This window comes from Macaca mulatta, chromosome Y, assembly GCF_049350105.2.
Source record: "Macaca mulatta isolate MMU2019108-1 chromosome Y, T2T-MMU8v2.0, whole genome shotgun sequence".
NCBI classification, from domain to species: Eukaryota; Metazoa; Chordata; class Mammalia; order Primates; family Cercopithecidae; genus Macaca; species Macaca mulatta.
Window position 1 is genome coordinate 237,579 of NC_133427.1, and position 17,347 is coordinate 254,925.

General features: G+C 58.8%; 1 protein-coding gene and 1 long non-coding RNA gene across 5 annotated transcripts in view; one reads left to right on the plus strand and one right to left on the minus strand.

The window, feature by feature from the left end:
• The window catches only part of LOC709587 (serine/threonine-protein phosphatase 2A regulatory subunit B'' subunit beta), a 38,527-nt gene extending 26,655 nt beyond the window's left edge, over window positions 1-11,872 (minus strand). The window contains exon 1 of one of the 3 annotated variants that reach the window (XM_077989735.1): window positions 11,303-11,872. In XM_077989735.1, the coding sequence (XP_077845861.1) occupies window positions 11,303-11,626 (324 nt within the window). In that variant the 5' untranslated portion in view covers window positions 11,627-11,872. Of the gene's footprint in view, window positions 1-4,608; window positions 5,252-9,125; window positions 9,603-11,302 lie in introns of those variants that run through there. The other 2 variants (XM_077989737.1, XM_077989736.1) reach the window with 2 other exon arrangements.
• Window positions 11,873-12,075: 203 nt separating this feature from the next.
• On the plus strand, window positions 12,076-15,209 carry LOC144338868 (uncharacterized). 2 transcript variants are annotated; one of them, XR_013413256.1, is made up of 2 exons: window positions 12,076-12,212; window positions 13,339-15,209. It is a non-coding gene; the product is annotated as an uncharacterized LOC144338868 (long non-coding RNA). The 2 variants fall into 2 exon arrangements; XR_013413255.1 differs by having other exon boundaries at window positions 12,124-12,261.
• The last annotated feature ends 2,138 nt before the right edge of the window (window positions 15,210-17,347 follow it).

The following is a 17,347-nucleotide window of genomic DNA, read 5'->3' on the forward strand; positions in this document are numbered from 1 at the left end:
TTTCAACACGCACAGCGCACTTGAGAACTGGCCGCCTCTCGGGCCAAGCAGCGGGTCTCAGTGGACTGTGAAGGAATCACAGGGACTGCGGCCCTGCCCCGAGCGTAGCCGGGGAGGCCAGGCATCCACGGTAAACACACAAGGAGCAAAAACAGCTGCCGGGGTGTGGAAGAAGAATTCTAAAGTCAGCTGCCTCTTCGTTAAACAGTTCAGACGAACCAGAGGGGCCTCGGGCGGCCCGGCCACCCACTTTAAATCCTCCTCCACACGTGGACTTTACAAAGTGCTTCGTCAAGCGCCCGCCACCCGAAACACACCGATCAAGGCGAGGCCCTGCCTCCCGACAAGCTATTTCTGTTGAGGGCACGGAGACGGCAGCTCCCTGACTCGTCACAATTCCAGTGGCCACAGATACGTGTCGCCCTCCCACAGCACACCCACAGTGTTGCAAAACACGTCCATATACGACCAAACACAAAGGCTGAGCCTAACACCGATATGCCGCCTGTTGCAGAAACAGAAATTCAAGCGCTTGATGAGTGCAGGTGAATTTCCCGAGAACACAGGCCACGTGCAACTGTCACACGTCCTCTGGCGACACCAGCCGCGGGCGGGACCCCCGCGTGTGCAGAGGGTGCGCACAGCAGGCCGGGCGCGGTGACCAGCAGGAAGGACCCTCGCCCCAACCCCAGCGGCACCAGACACCACTGTCAAGGCCACAGAGGAGGTGCCGGGGCAGCAGGGGGCCGGCGGAAGGCACGCTCAGTAGAGGCTGCAACGCACAGCCGTGTCCCCAGGAGCCCCCAGCCTGCAGCGCGAGGCGGAAGCACGGGAGGCTGTGGGGTGGGAGGAGGGGTTCCGCCGGGACCCACACTCATGGACTCCAGCCGAGCCCCTCGCCCACCCAGATGGCGGCCACCCCCTGGAAGGCAGGGCCCGCTGCAAGCTCTGAGCATTCTTCTCCGCCCAGCACTCGACTGCCAGGGACCCTCTGCGAGGGCTGGTAGAGCGCTGCCAGCTACACCTGCAAACCACACGCCGGACGGCTAAACACGGAGTCAAAAACGTCGGTGTTTACACAGAGGAGCCGAACACGGAGGCGAGAGAGTCAGGCCCCACGTGTGGGTTTAAAAATCCCCTCTCTAGCAAAGACGGAGAACTGCTGTGGAGGGATCAACACGGAAACGCAGCAGGTCCAGGTGTCTGAGTCGGCCAGAGCTCACGGGGCTAACGTTCACTCAGACACACGACTGCGGCCGAGCCACGGGGCCTCGACGGACGCCGAGAGACACTGGGGGTGCCCTGCACCCACCCCTGCAGCCCAGGCGCCGGCACCTGCACCCACCCCTGCGGCCCAGGCGCCGGCACCTGCACGCACGGCTGCAGTGAGGTGTGAGTCTCCACAGAGCTCGGAAGGCTGGGCTGGGGGACGTGGGGGTCATTCTGTCCACCAGCCGGGGGGGACAGTGGATGCCGGGCACCACAGCGAGGGGAGGATCTGGCCCCTCCCTGCGTCCACAAGCCCCTGGCAGATACTCCTGAGCCTGGTCTTGTGTGTGCGTATTCCCGCCCGGGCTTCTGTTTCCTGTTAACCCCCCTCGCTGCGCTGTGGCTCCCTGCCAGGTGGGGAACCCGCTCTACCTTCTCCCTGCCACTGCCCAGGGAGCGGCATCCTGGGCGGCATCCCGGCCAGACCAAAGGCTGCAAGGGTTCTAGCGACCACGGGCCCTGGGAGGGGAACAGCACGTGCTCTGGCGGTGAGAGCGGGTGCGTCGGGGATGCCCAGAGCCCAGGCTGCCACCCCGCTGAAGTCGGCTCCAACCACAGCGGGGCTGCCGCGTCGGGCACGGCGCTTTCAGCCGTGGACGGTGCTGTGCAGGGTCTGTGCGTCCGCCTGAAGGACCCCGTGGGGACGCTGGACAGTGTCTGTGTGACCAGGACCGGTGAAGAGGAGCATCTGTGTGTGAACCAGTGTGTGGGGAGCGGGAGGGTCACTCCCCAGGCAGGGAGGGCCAGGCTGGGGCAGCACAGCTGTCCTGGGCTGGGAACAAGGTCTGAGCGGTCCTGCTGTTGCCCGGGGACAGAAGGCCCGAGAATCCCTGGGCACAGGCGCAGGCAGAGTGGCTCCAGCAAGAGGAGCTTGGCCAGGCAGCTGCATGGCCACGCTCCAGGTACACGCTGGGTCCTACAGTGAGAGCGTGTGCCGTGTAACACGCGGTCGTCACACGGGGCTCCCGGACCCACGGAGAGTACGTGTAACACGCGGTCGTCACACAGGCGCCTCCCGGGACCCATGGCGAGAGTACGTGTAACACGCGGTCGTCACACGGGGCTCCCGGACCCACGGCGTGAACGCATGCTGTTCCCCTCCCAAGGCCGGCGGTCACTGAGCCCCCCAAACCGGGTTTGGTTTGGCAAGGATGCCGGTGACTGGGAAGTGGGCAGTGACCGGGAGGAGGAGGAGCCGGGGTTGACCAGCCGGGCAGGGAGCATCCGCCAGGGGGTTTGCAGGAACAGAAGCCCAGGCGGGACGTCTGCACATTCGGAAGAACAAGCTCAGGAGCACCCACCGGAGGCTCGTGGCTGAAGAGTGTACGTCAGCCACGGAAGGCTGTGCCTGTCACGGGACCCCTGAGACAGCACCGTGCTGCCCAGCCTGCAGCGTCCCAGGGCGGAGGCGCGGCCCCCAGACACGTCCAGTGGCTCCAACACCGATGCTCCCCGACAACCCTCCTGAGGGTGTGTCCAACTGGGGGGAGCTGACAGAGCCCACGCTCACGCGGGGAGTGAAAGCAGCCAGGAAACGCCCGCTTGTCTCCCAGCACCGCCCCCACACATACCCCAAAATAAGCCCGTGATTCCTCCACCACCCCTCAGACAGCACGCATTTCACACAACGTCTGTCCTCACTCCCTGAACACGTGGAAACCGATTCTCTGTAAAATGAAACAAACTTCTGTAAACGGAATTCACAGTTTCCCAAAAAGTGACTTTTAAAAAACAAACAGTCCTGCTAAAACGACGCAGACCTTGGGGAACGGGCTCTGCCTCCTGGAGGTGGACGCTCAAGTGCATCGTCACCCCAGCCCCCCGCAGAAGAGCCAGGGCCCAGCCCCAGGGCAGAAGGGCTGCTTCATCCAGCCACGGGCGAGCTCATCACCTGACTCTGCAACCAGCAAACACGCACCTGCCACCGTCTAACACAAATCCCGCACGGGGCTGATTCTCACTCTCATGGTCTGCAGGTTAAGACCATTTTAACAAAACCAGCCTTGCCCTTATCCACTTACAGGCAAAATGTCAAAACCTGGAAGACAGAGGTCAGACAAATACTCTGAAGGAGTGTAAAAGCTGATGTGATCTGAGAGAAAAAATTTCAATTAAAATATCAACAGAAAGAAGTGGGTCTCCCTCCCCCTTGTGGTTCAACTTGAGGTTTAGGCCACCAGTTCCAGACTCCTGGAACCGAGTGTGAAAAGTGGGTCTGATGGACCCCGTGGGTGTGAGGCGCCCGCCACGCACCCCCTGCCTGGATGAGACTCGGATCACATTCGGCCACAGCCAAACCCTAAGCTCTCAAATTATATCAGGGCTGTCCCGGGAAGACTTACACGTTTAAACCACATGGTACTCGTAAAACTAACTTATACAATATACACGGCGTGCACACACAAATGTTACTTCTCTGAGCACTAATGAGAACTGAGATTAAATTTCAAAGCCGGCTGGGGCAGAGGCTCACGCCCCCAATCCCAGATCCAGGTGGGCGGATCACCTGAGGTCAAGAGTTCAAGACCAGCCTGGCCAACATGGTGAAAGCCCGTCTCTACCAGAAACGCAAAAACTAGCTGGGCCTGGTGGCAGGTGCCTGTCATCCCAGCTATTCGGGAGGCTGAGGCAGGAGAATCACTTGAACCCGGGAGGCGGAGGTTGCAGTGAGCCGAGATGGCGCCGCTGCACTCCAGCCTGGGCGACAGAGAGACAACGTGTCAACATAAATAAATAATAAATAAAAGTAAAAATAAATAAATTTCAAAGCCAGCAAGTGACTGAGTGAAACCACGCTGCATAAATAGCACGGTATGTGAGCGATATCTCAACCGACTGTTTTGAAGCAGTTAGCCAGTGGGAAGGAACGCGGGGCATTGCAGTAACGCCGGGGAAGGTGCACCCGCCCGACGGCTTGACAAAGGGTGAAGGAGTTTCCCGGGGTTTGTTACCAGCGGCGCAAGGTGTTATTTAAATTAAAAATCTGCCTGCAGCGATGCCTCCCAGGCACTGACGGTTCTCACCCCCCCACCCCCCTGCCTTGGTGGATCCCAGCGAGGCGCGCACTCACAGCCAAAACTCCCGGGAAAGAAGCGGGGGCTCTTTCCAAAACCCGGGTTTGCTAACAAGCTTGGCACAGCTTCCCAACCAGCAGCACCCGGTTTTCGGCGGCGTGTGCGGCCCGAGCGGGTCCCCCGCGCCCGCCACTGGTGCTGAAAATCTGGGGTTCGGGCCCCGCCACGCGACAGCGGGTGCACGGCCAGCAGCGGCGAGGGGGGCCCGCGCGGGGCCGGGAGGCCTCGCCCGGTGTGGGGCAGCCGCGGGGCGCGCGGGGCTGACCTGCTGGAAGGCCTTCAGCCGCTTCTTGAACCGCGAGGGCAGCACGAAGTCGCAGCCGCGGGCCAGCGAGGCCAGCTCCTGGCGCAGGTCGGGGTCCTGGCGCAGCGAGCGCTCGCGGAGCCGCATGCCGTCGGCGCGCAGGGCTCTCCGCGGGCCGGGCCGGGCGCTGCGCTCTCGGGGCAGGGCCGGGCCGGGGCCGGCGGGGCGCTGCAGGCGGGGCCCGGGCTCAGCGCGCTCCATGCGTCGCCCGCCAGGCGCTCTGGGGCCGGGGCCCGCGCCGCGCGCATTCCTCTGGCTGAGGAGGGCTCATGGCGCCGGGGGTGGCGGCGGCCGCCCCTCCCGACCCGCGACTGTGCAGACCCGGCCGCCCCCGGCGCTGCTCTCCTCTCCTCCTTCTCCGCTCCCTGCACTGCCCTCCGCTCCCCCCGGTCCTCTCCTCTCCTCTCCCCGTTCGCTCCGGGCTGGGCCGTCCCGCAGGGCAGGGGGCGCTTTCTGCGCGGTCACGTGGCTCGCCCTGGAGCGCGCACCACAGGTCTCCGAGAGGAGAGCCCGGGCGGAGCGCGCACCAACAGGTCCCCGAGAGAGCCTGGGCGGAGCGCGCACCAACAGGTCCCCGAGAGAGCCTGGGCGGAGCGCGCACCAACAGGTCCCCGAGAGAGCCTGGGCGGAGCGCGCACCAACAGGTCCCCGAGAGGAGAGCCCGGGCGGAGCGCGCACCAACAGGTCCCCGAGAGGAGAGCCTGGGGACCCAGTCGAAGGCGCTCCCCCCGAGAAATAGGGTCCCCCCCCCGGCCCATGACAACACCAGAGCTGGCTGCAGGCTCGGTGCCCGCTCCGGCCCACCCCTCCAGAGCCCAGGGCGCGCCAGGTGCAGCTGCGCCTCCACAAACACACGCACGGCAGGCCCCGGGAGCCCCAGCATCAGGGCACGCCTGCATCTCCGCCCCTCCCCAAACTTGAAGAGTTTCTAGAATCCAGCTAAGCTGCAGTGGGCATCCAGGATCTCGTCTTCTCCGCCGCTGCTCACTGTGGTAACTGCACTGGCTTGCGACTGTATTCAGAACAAGAAAAGAGGGGCGGTGGAAAAGGGGGACGGGCCACGTTAACCGAGGATGAGCTGAGCTTCCGGGGCCTGCACCGTCATCCCACCGGGAGGGAGACAGGACACCTGCGGGCTGACGGTCAGAAACTGGCCACATCCCGGGTCCCCGATCAGGAAGGTCCTGCGTGACCGCCTGTGCCCGTTACAGTCAATGAACCTCCCTGGACGGGTCATTATCACCCCGAGGCAACAGCGTGCACGGGGCTCTCCCGCTGCCGCACACTCTGTTGAGTCTGCAGAAACGCAGAATGACACGGATCTACCACTGTGCGGTCATGCAGAGAAGCCCCTGCCCCGAAAAACGTCGTGTGGCACCGACGCACCCCTCCCTCCCTCCTAACCCCTGATCTGTTTCCTGTCTCCATCGTTTTCCTTTTCCCGAGTGTCCTAGACTTGGAACCAGCAGTCTGCAGCCATCTCAGACTGGACACTTCTCCTGCAACCTTCCACACCACCTCTCACGCCCACCGCAGCTCCCCACCCTCAACGCCCCTTCCCACTCCTCTTAGGGGGACGCCCCTCTCCACGTCCTTCTCTTCCACCTCTCTCCCTTCTCCAGCCGTCCCTGCATCCCTCCATCCTTCTCATTTCCCTACTGTCCTTGAGGATTCAGAAGTCGGCCTCTGACCCCCTCTAAGTCTCCAAACAGAAGCTTAAAGACAGCCCCAGAGGCAGTGTGCTCAAACCACCAGGAGACGATTTAAATAAGTGCGCCCAGTCCTCCACGATGTGGGGTGCAAACTCACAGGGCAGAGGCGCCGCCCAGTCCCCCACGATGCGGGGCGCAAACTCACAGGGCAGAGGCGCCTCCCAGTCCCCCACGATGCGGGGCGCAAACTCACAGGGCAGAGGGCAGAGGCGCCACCCAGTCCCCCACGATGCGGGGCGCAAACTCACAGGGCACATGGCAGAGGCGCCGCCCAGTCCCCCACGATGTGGGGCGCAAACTCACAGGGCAGAGGCGCCGCCCAGTCCCCCACGATGCGGGGCGCAAACTCACAGGGCACAGGGCAGAGGCGCAGCCCAGTCCCCAACCATGCAGGGCGCAAACTCACAGGGCAGAGGCGCCGCCCAGTCCCCCACGATGCGGGGCGCAGACTCACAGGGCACAGGGCAGAGGCGCCACCCAGTCCCCCACGATGCGGGGCGCAGACTCACAGGGCACAGCGCAGAGGCGCCACCCAGTCCCCCACGATGCGGGGCGCAAACTCACAGGGCACAGGGCAGAGGCGCCACCCAGTCCCCCACGATGCGGGGCGCAGACTCACAGAGCAGAGGTGCCGCCCGTTGAGTTCAGACCAGCACCAACCACGGACGGCCTCCCAAACGCAGCTGGGGGAACCAGATTAGGAGCCAACCTCCTACGATCTCCCTCCGAAAGTCAAAGATCAAACCCGAAATGCGGGGGCAGCCAGCCCATGGAGGTGCGATCCTCACGCTCAGGCCACGCGCCCCGTCCTGTCACGCCGGGTGACACACGCCCCTGCGGACTTTACTGCCACGTTTCCTCTTTCCGTACAAGGCTTTTGGAACACGGCCAGACGCGGTGGCTCACGCCTGTCATCCCAGCACTTTGGGAGGCCGAGGCGGGCGGATCACCTGAGGTCAGGAGTTCAAGACCAGCCTGGCCAACATGGTGAAACCCCGTCTCTACTAAAAATACAAAAATTAGCCAGGTGTAGTGGCGGGCACCTGTAGTCCCAGCTGCCTGGGAGGCTGAGGCAGGAGAATCATCTGAACTGCAGCAGGTGGAGGTTACAGGGAGCTGAGACTGTGACATTGCACCACAGCCTGGGAGACAAGAGCGAAACTCCACCTCAAAAAAAAAAAAAAAAAAAAGGCAGGTCATCGACATGAAGTTCTTACTTCCCCTTGTAACAACTTACTTTAAAGGTGCATTTAGGGTGCCCCCAGCAGAAGCACCCTGGCTTGCATCATCAGCCCATCGTACTGGCATTTCCTTTCCTTTTCTTTTTTTTTTTTTTAGAGACAGGGTCTCACTTTGTTGCCCCGGCGGGAGTGCAGTGGCACAGACATAGCTCACTGCAGCCTCGAACTCCTGGGACCCTCCTGCCTCAGCCTCACAAGCAGCTGGGACTTCAGGCATGAACCACCATGCCTGGCTGATTTTATTATTTTATAGACACGGGGGAGTCTCGCTATGTTGCCCAGGCTGGGCGCAAACTCCTGGCCTCAAGTGATCCTGCCTCCTCGGCCTCCCAAAGTGCTGGGATTCAGCCACCGCACCCGGCCAACGCTCACATTTTCTAATTTGTACGACGGGTCTCTTCCCCAGAGATGGGAGGGAGCCATTGCAAGCACCGCTTTCAAACACACAGTGCAATCTCTCTGCTCAGGAGCGGTGAAGGTGCAGATGACGTAAAACAGCCACAGCAGCGCTGGTTACGTCCGCTTTGAAAGTGCCACGCAATGTTTTCACAACGGACATGCCTTCCCTTTCACCTTTGCCTGGGGAGTTCAACGGACCTAGAACAAACCCTCCCGACAGCTCATACCCAATCTTGGACCTGTGTGGGTGAGAAAAAGCTGTTTCATTTATGAAAATCTTTTCCGCATCCCTTTTGTCCCAATGAACAGACACATCCTTCTAAGTTATTCACTTCTGAAGTAAGCCACGGGTCCCAAACAGGAAGACACGTTTAAAGCAAACCTGAGGTCCCAGACAAGCTCAGTCACGGCCGCCACGCCATGATCCACACGCATCCTTCCTTCTGCTTCTCTCGTTAGACCACTCCAGTCGCTCAACACGACCTGAACATCTTACCCTTTTTCTTTTCTTTTTCTTTTTTTTGAGACAGAGTCTCTCTCTGTTGTCCAGGCTGGGGTGCAGTGGTGTAATGTCGGCTCACTGTAACCTCTGCCTCCCGGGTTCTAGTGATTCTCCTGCCTCAGCCTCCTGAGTAGCTGGGATTACAGGCACGCACCACCATGCCTGGCTCATTTTTGTATTTTTGGTGCAGATGGGGTTTCACCGTGTTGGCCAGGCTGGTCTTGAACTCCTGACCTCAGGTGATCCACCCGCCTAAGCCTCCCAAAGTGCTGGGATGACAGGCATGAGCGACTGTGCCTGGTCTCATTTTCACACTCTGCCCGTCATCCCTCCTGGAGCGGCCTCCCTTGGTCCTGCCCCCCCATACCCAATAAACTCAGTGCATTTCCCAAGTCCCGCTACTCACTTCCTCCTCAAAACTTTCTCCAGGAGAGAAACGACCTCTCCCTGCTGTGAACACCTTCGGAACTTAATTTCCTCTTGTTAGAGGCTTGTTGCCCGACGTACAGAATGTATCATCTTTTCCCATGCACCCAGATGGCCTTGTTTGCACAGACCTGACCTTCTGTCGATATTCCCAGCCGTAGGAGAATTCATGCAAAGTCACAACATTCAAGCATTTACCTTAGTGTCTGGCTGTCATTCAACACGTTTAACGACAAAATGGCAGCTCATCGGCAACCGGGAGAGCACATTGGGCCGGAGCTCAAGAGATGCGTCCTGGGGCCCTGAGTCCCCTCCTGGATCGGGATCGGGAGGGCCTGAGCCAGGCGGTCTCCAAGCTGCCTCCATTTCTGGTTCACGTTTTCATCCACACGTACTTTTGGAAAACGTTCTAGATCGATCAGAACACGTCGGACAACCACCAGGAATTTAGAACCCAAGGAGCTCACCTCGGATTGCCACCCACCTCTCCCTCAGCAAGTAGAGGCTGGACCATTGGGGCTGGAAAACTATGGTGCTACATAAATAATCACTGCGTGACATGCTTATTAGTGCTGCTGATGGGAGGCTAGTGTTGAGCTGAAAAAATTTCAAATGGTATAAACAAGTTCCAAGGGAACATTCTGAGTATTTCAGGCTTCCGTCATATTCTCGGGCCACAAGACGCACCAGCCATATGTGTGTCTAAAACATCTGGAAGCAATGTTTTATTGCTTTAAACTGCATAGTATAAAACGACAGGAAGCATTTTTAAAAATACACTGCTGTCGGCGGGCACATCCCAGCACCCTGGGAGGCCGATGTGGGCAGATCACGAGGTCAAGAGATTGAGATCATCCTAACAAGGTGAAATCCCATCTCTACCTAAAATACAAAAAAATAGCCAGGTTTGGTGGCGGTGGGCGCCTGTAGTCCCAGCTACTCGGGAAGCTGAGGCAGAATGGCGTAAACCCGGGAGGCGGAGCTTGCAGTGAGCCCAGATGGTGCCACTGAACTCCAGCCTGGGCGACAGAGCAAGACTCCGTCTCAAAAAAAAAAAAAAAAAGAGACTGATTGCAATGACTTTATCCTGATAACCACCTACCACAGACTGGTTCTGGCAGGTTTAGAGGGGCTGCAAACTTGCTTCACCTTTTGACCTGGGGGGGCCTAACTATACTGCCTTTAAATGTTAAGTCTCCACTGCAATATCAACTTGGGAGTAGGTAACATGCATATTTGTTCAACACCCATGTGTCAGGACTCCCTTGGTGAAAATCCATAGCGCTTCCTGTAACTTCTTGCATACATACACTTGGCCAACCCACTGAGCATAAATTCCTGTCTCATCTTTTCTTCCCCCCAAGTGCTTGCTTTTAGTTTAGTTTTGTTTTGTTTTTTCCGAGATGGAGTCTTGCTCTGTTGCCCAGGCTAGAGTGCAGCCTCAGCCTCCCAGCTTCTAGTGATTCTCCTGCCTCAGCCTCCCGGCTTAGCTGAGATTACAAGCACATTAGCCGGAGGCTGTGCGTCTCACCTGCAGTGAATAATCACCTTCTGTGAAATAAATGACGTTTAAGAAATACAGTACTCTGGGTAACACAGCAAGACCTCCTGTCTAAAAACAAAAACAAACAAAAAAACACAAAAATTAGCCTGGCGTGATGGTGCAGGCCTGTAATCCCAGCTACTGGGGAGGCTGAGGCAGGAAGTCCAGCTGTTTGTGCCACTGCACTCCAGTCTAGGAGACAGAACAAGACCCTATCTCCAAAAAAATTTCAAATAAACAAAAAAGGGGCCGGGCGCGGTGGCTCGCGTCTGTCATCCCAGCACTTCGGGCGGCCGACGCGGGCGGATCACTTGAGGTCAGGAGTTCGAGACCAGCCTGGCCAATATGGTGAAACCCCGTCTCTAGTAAAAATACAAAAGTGAGCCAGACGTCGTGGCAGGTGCCTGTCATCCCAGCTCCTCGGGAGGCTGAGGCAGGAGAATCGCTTGAACCCGGGAGGCGGAGGTTGCGGTGAGCCGAGATCGGGCCATCAGCCCGGGCGACAGAGCAAGACCCCGTCTCACGATAAAATTAAATTAAATTAAAATAAAATAAAGAGAATGGAATAGAAGAGCATCAAATAAAGAGGAAGAAAGCCTTTGTACCTTTCTAAATTGTGTGATATTTAGGTTGACAACTGTCAATGACGGAATGTTCAGCAGGTGCAACTTTCTGTGTGTGTGTGGGGGGGCGGGTCGGGGCGGGGAACAGACTCAATATGAAACCGTTTTGGGGTCTGACGCTCTCCCACCTGCCTCCACCGCGCAGCCACGCGTCCGCTAAGCTTCCAGAGCCACCTGCGCAGGTGTTAGCAGAAGGAAGAGTCACTTACTACTCTCGTCCCTGCGGATCTACGGGTGCCTCGAGCGTGGGGCGCGTTCCTGGGGCTGGAGGCGGCGCCCAGGGGCAGCGCGGGGCCCGGGCCGGGGGTTGCCGCGAGGTCGAGCCCGCCGGGTCTGGGGGCGGCGAGCGGGGCTGCGGGCCACACCCCGGGCAGCTCCCCGTCCCCCGCGGTCGGCGGGTCCCGCCCGGGCGCCTTGATCCGGCGCAGGCAGTCCTGCAGCATCCGCTGCGTGCCGGCCTCGCTGAGCCAGTAGAGGAACAGCTCGTCCACCTTCATCTTCAGCACCGGCTGCAGGACCTTGCCGGGCGGCATGGCGGGGGCTGGGCCCGGGGCGCCCCGGAACGCCCGCACCCCGCCCCGGGGGCTTCGGTCCGGCCCGGACGGACCCGGGGGATGCGAGCCCCGCCCGCTGAGGGGGCGCGGCGCAGGGAACAAGGCCCGCGCCTCGGGAACTGCCCAGACTCGCGGGGTTCGGGGAGACCGAGGACGGGGCGCGGTCCGGCCCGCGCCGCTCAGGGCAGCTTCAAAACGGGCGCGTCCCAAACAACGGCGCCCGCGTTCACGTCACTGCGCCGCGTCATCGCGACGACGTCATCACCGGGCGACGCCGCCGCTGGCCCCCGCGCGCACCGCGGCCCTCGGAGCCTTTGCAGGAGGCTTTGGTGGGGCCAAGCGGCTGCGGTCAGGACGGAGGAGGGGCTGTGGCGGCCGTCCCGCCCGAGCCCTTTCTGCGTTTAGGAATTTAAGAGGTGCGGCCCATGGCGGCGAGGCGGCCTTAGAGCGGCGGAGATGCGAGCATGCGCAATGCGTCCCTGCCAGAGCGAGGGGAGGGGCAGCCTCCGCATGGAGCATGCGCCGTGCGTAGCGGTGGAGGCGCTTCGTTCGGGAGGCCGGTCGGGTGAGCATGCGCAGTGCCTGCCCGCGGGGCGCGAGGCAGAGGCTGGAAGGTGTGTGAGCGGGCGGGGCTGGGGGACGGGAGTGCGCCTGCGCAGTGGGAGGCACCGGGAACGAGCGAGCATGCGGGGTGCGCGCCCGCCGAGCTCGGGAGCGAGCAGCGTGCGGCCTGCGGGAGCGCGCGGGGGAAAAATAAATGCAACTTTTCAATATAACGGGCTCCGTGGGACCCAAAGGGCCCCGTTTCTGTTAGCTTTGCTTATCAGACAGTAAAGACAGGTTGGAGGCGTTGGACCCCTGTAAACGTTGGAGCGCTGGGATGAGCGTCCACTGCTTTGAAAATTGCAAAAATCGTCTACGTCCGGGGATGTGACGTTAGTTCTTTAAATAACTTGACCCAGCAGTTGTGTTTGTTTGTGCTTTCAACAGTGTCCATCAAGACATTGCATTATCCTCTCTCTGGCACACATGCACCTCTTTCCTTTACGTCTCCCCCCCCCCTTTTATTCATGTTTTTATCAAAATAGGGTTTCAGCTGGGTTTGCACCCTTTTAGAGTAAATTCAAGGTCTTTTATGAGCCAGGGTCTCCTACTTCTGAGCTGCATCAATCCAGCTAGACTCAATAAGTAACTCTTTTTTGGAGTTTTACGTATTTATTTATTTATTGAGATGGAGCCTCGCTCTGTTGCCCGGGCTGCAGTGCAATGGTGAGATCTTGGCTCACTGCAGCCTCTGCCTCCTGGGTTCAAGGGATCCTCCTGCCTCAGCCTCCTGAGCAGCTGGGATTACAGGCGCCCGTCACCACGCTTGGCTAATTTTTTGTATTTTTGGTAGAGACGGGGTTTCACCATGTCGGACAGGCTGGTCTCGCACTCCTGACCTCAAATGATCCACACGCCTCGGCCTCCCAAAGTGCTGGGATTACAGGCGTGAGCTACCACGCCCGGCCTAAGTAACTCTTTTCGTTCGTTTGAGACAGGGTTTTGGTCTGTCACCCAAGCTGCGGTCTTAGCTCAGTGCAGCCTTGATCTCCCGGCTCAAGCAATCCTCCAACCTCAGCCTTCCAAGCAGCTGGGACAACAGGCACACGCCACCATGCCTGGCTAATTTTTAATTTTGTTGTTGATAGGGAGAAGGTCTGGCTCTGTTGCCCAAGCTGGTCTCACACTCCTGGCCTCAAGCCCCCCTCCTGCCTTTGCTTCTGTCTTGGCCTCCTGGGATTCCAGGCGTGAGCCACCGCGCCCGGCGTCAGTCACTCATCAACGACGGTTTTGTGTTGCGTCCGTCCTGATTTCAATCTCAGGTTGTGTTCCATGACCGGACATAAAAATCCGAGCGCTCTTGGTCAGAAGAGCCGCATCACGCAGGAACTCTGTGAACTTATTTTGACTAACCGGGAAGCACACGTGTGTGTGTGTGTGTGTGTGCGCGAGACGCCGTGATTTCTACGGGGAAGTGGATATATTAATACAGATCTCTGTTTAGAGTGTGTCTCCTACACAGGCATCTTTTCAAAGAACAAACGTGGTGTTCATTGAGTCCCTGTGTGAGGCATCACTGCGGTTGTGAGGGGAAAGGATTCCTTTCAACGCTAGCACAAGAGAGCTTTATCTGCCAGGGTCCTGGGGCGCAGCGGCGAGGCCCAGGGCCAACAGGACAGAAATAAACTCAGGGCAGAAACAGAATGTTTCTTCAGTGTGCGCTGGGGCCTCGGCGCAGGCTCCGCTGTGGGAGAACAAAGAAGTGCTGTCGGGCCCCCAGGCTGGCAGGGCGTGAGGTGTGCAGAGCTTGCTGGCATGTGGCCAGCTCCAATTATCCAAGCTGCCCTACAGCAGGATGGACGCCCTGCCCGTTTGGGTCTGTCCGTCTTGCAGGGCTGCTGGGTGGCCAGCGGAATCATCCTGGGGAGACAACGGTGAGGGCAGGCCGGGTGCAATGGCTCACGCCTGTCATCCCAGCACTTTGGGAGGCCGAGGCAGGAGGATTGTTTGAACCCAGGAGGTCAAGACCAGCCTGGGCAACATGGCAAGACCCCATCTCTAAAGAAAATGTAAAAAAGTTAGCTGGACATCGTCGTGTGCACCTGTGGTCCCAGCTACTTGGGAGGCTGAGGTGCGAAGATCGATTGAGCCTGGGAGGTTGAGGATTCGGTGAACCGAGATCTCACCACCGCTTTCCAGCCTAGGCAGGAGTGAAAGACCCTGTCCTTAAAAGCATTAATTTTTAAAAAGCAACCAGACGTGGTGGCTCACACCTGTCATCCCAGCACTTTGGGAGGCCGAGGTGCCGGGGGAACGCCTGAGGTCAGGAGTTCGAGGCCAGCCTGACCAACAGGGTGAAACCCCGTATCTACAAAAATTACTTGGGCATGATGGCGGGTGCTCGTCATCCTGGCTACTTGGGAGGCTGAGGCGGGAGAATCGCTTGAACCCGGGAGGCGGAGGTTGCGGTGAGCCGGCATCGTGCCACTGCAGTCCAGCCTGGGCGACAGAGCGAGACTCCATCTGAAAAAAATAAGTAAAAATAAAATAAAAAGCGAGAACGGGGAGGGAAGAGTAGAGAGGAAGATCCCGGAGCTTCCTTGGGGGGTGAGGAAGGTGGGAGCCACGACGGTTGTAGAGGGAGAGCAGCTCCTCCCTTCACCCACCTGAGCCCGGGTCTCCTGTGTGGCCACAGCCTCTGCAGCCCACAGGGCCCCACGTTGTGAGGTTCACACACCTGCAGCTACTCAGAAGTGCAAACTCACCCCCTGCATGACGTGCTCTGGATATCAGTCGGCCTTCGCACCGCAGCCCTGGGTGGTTGATCGGACGCTAAAGCTCCAGACCTGGAGATGCCCCAGAGGAAGCGCCTGGCAGGTAGGATCTCCCTGGTCCTGGGCTGGCCCAAAGCTCCCAGCTAGGCGTATGCAGTGAGAGGTCAAACAGGGATCAAGTTTATATCTGCTGCTTGCATTCCGCATGATGACTTAAAAAAAGGAAAAAGAAAGAAAGAAAGAAATCCTGGCCGGGCGCGGTGGCTCACGCCTGTCATCCCAGCACTTTGGGAGGCCGAGGCGGGCGGATCACGAGGTCTGGAGAGCGAGACCAGCCTGACCAACATGGTGAAACCCCGTCTCTACTAAAAATACAAATGTCAGCCAGGCGTGGTAGCAGATGCCGGTCATCCCAGCTACTCGGGAGGCTGAGGCAGGAGAATCCCTTGAACCCGGGAGACTGAGATTGCAGTGAGCCGAGATCATGCCATTGCAGTCCAGCCTGGGCGACAGAGCGGGACTCTGTCTCAAAAATAAAACAAAACAAACAGAAATAATCTCTGTTTCTGTCAGTTGACTCCAAAGCAGCCACAAATGCATGTAAGTTTGACGTAAAGTCAGTTTTCTCTCAAAGTAGCTATGAGTTTTGTGTGAAGGTTCTTTTCTTTTTCTCTGTTTTTTATTTTTTATTTTGGAGACAGAGTCTCGCTCTGTCGCCCAGGCTGGAGTGCAGTGGCGCGATCTCAGCTCAATCCAATTTCTGCCTCCCGGGTTCACGCCATTCTCCTGCCTCAGCCTCCCCACTAGCTGGGACCACAGGCGCCCACCACCTCACCCGGCTAATTCTTTATATTTTTAGTAGAGACGGGGTTTCACCATGTTAGCCAGGATGGTCTCGATCTCCTGACCTCGTGATCCGCCCGCCTCAGCCTCCCAAAGTGCTGGGATGACAGGCGTGAGCCACCGCGCCCGGCCTTTATTTATTTATTTTTGAGACAGGGTCTTGCTCTGTCTGTCGCCCAGGCTGGAGTGCAGTGGTGTGATCATAGTTCTCTGTAGCCTCAACCTCCCAGGCTCAAGCAACCCTCCCACCTCACCCTCCAAGTGGCTGGGAACACAGGTATGTGCCACCACACCTGGCTAATTTTTGCATCTTTTTGTAGAGGTGGGCGTCTTGCTTTGTTGCCCAGGCTTGTCTCAAACTCCTGACCCCAAGGGATCCTCCTGCCTTGGCCTCCCAGAGTGCTGTGGTCACACCTGTAATCCCAGCACTTTGGGAGGCTGAGGTGGGCGGATCACAAGGTCAGGAGTTCGAGACCAGCTTGGCCAATATGGTGAAACCCCGTCTGTATTAAAAATGCAAAAATTAGGCCGGGCGCGGTGGCTCACGCCTGTAATCCCAGCACTTTGGGAGGCTGAGGCAGGCGGATCACAAGGTCAGGAGATCGAGACCAGCCTGGTCAACACGGTGAAACCCCATCGCTACTAAAAATACAAAAAACTAGCCGGGCGAGGTGGCGGGTGCCTGTGGTCCCAGCTACTTGGGAGGCTGAGGCAGGAGAATGGTGTAAACCCGGGAGGCGGAGCTTGCAGTGAGCCGAGATCGCGCCACTGCACTCCAGCCTGGGCGACAGAGTGAGACTCTGTCTCAGGAAAAAGAAAAAAGGCCGGGCGCGGTGGCTCAAGCCTGTAATCCCAGCACTTTGGGAGGCCGAGACGGGCGGATCACGAGGTCAGGAGATCGAGATCATCCTGGCTAACACGGTGAAACCCCGTCTCTACTAAAAAAATACAAAAAACTAGCCGGGCGAGGTGGCGGGCGCCTGTAGTCCCAGCTACTCGGGAGGCTGAGGCAGGAGAATGGCGTGAACCCGGGAGGCGGAGCTTGCAGTGAGCTGAGATCCGGCCACTGTACTCCAGCCCGGGCGACAGAGTGAGACTCCGTCTCAAAAAAAAAAAAAAAAAAAAAAGAAAAAGAAAAAAAAAATGCAAAAATGAGCCGGATGTGGTGGCGAGCACCTGTAATCCCAGGTACCCGGGAGGCTGAGGCAGGAGAATGGCTTGAACCCGGTGGGGGCGGAGGTTGCAGTGAGCCGAGATGGCGCCACCGCACTCCGGCCTGGGCGACAGAGCGAGACTCCCTCCAAAAAAAAAAAAAAGGACCGTAACTGTGTCAGGAGGAGGCCAGGCACTCTGACGGATGCCTCCTGCCAAACCTGCGAAAGGCAGGACGGAAAGGGTGCTGTGTGTCAGGGTTCCCAGGGACGTGAGCAAGCTGTGGGGCTTTTCATGAGCTCCCTGGAGAGACCGTGCCCGTGAAGGTACATTCCTGCCTCTTCGTAACTGCTTCAGGCGGTGTCCTCATCCATCTTCCAGAAACCAG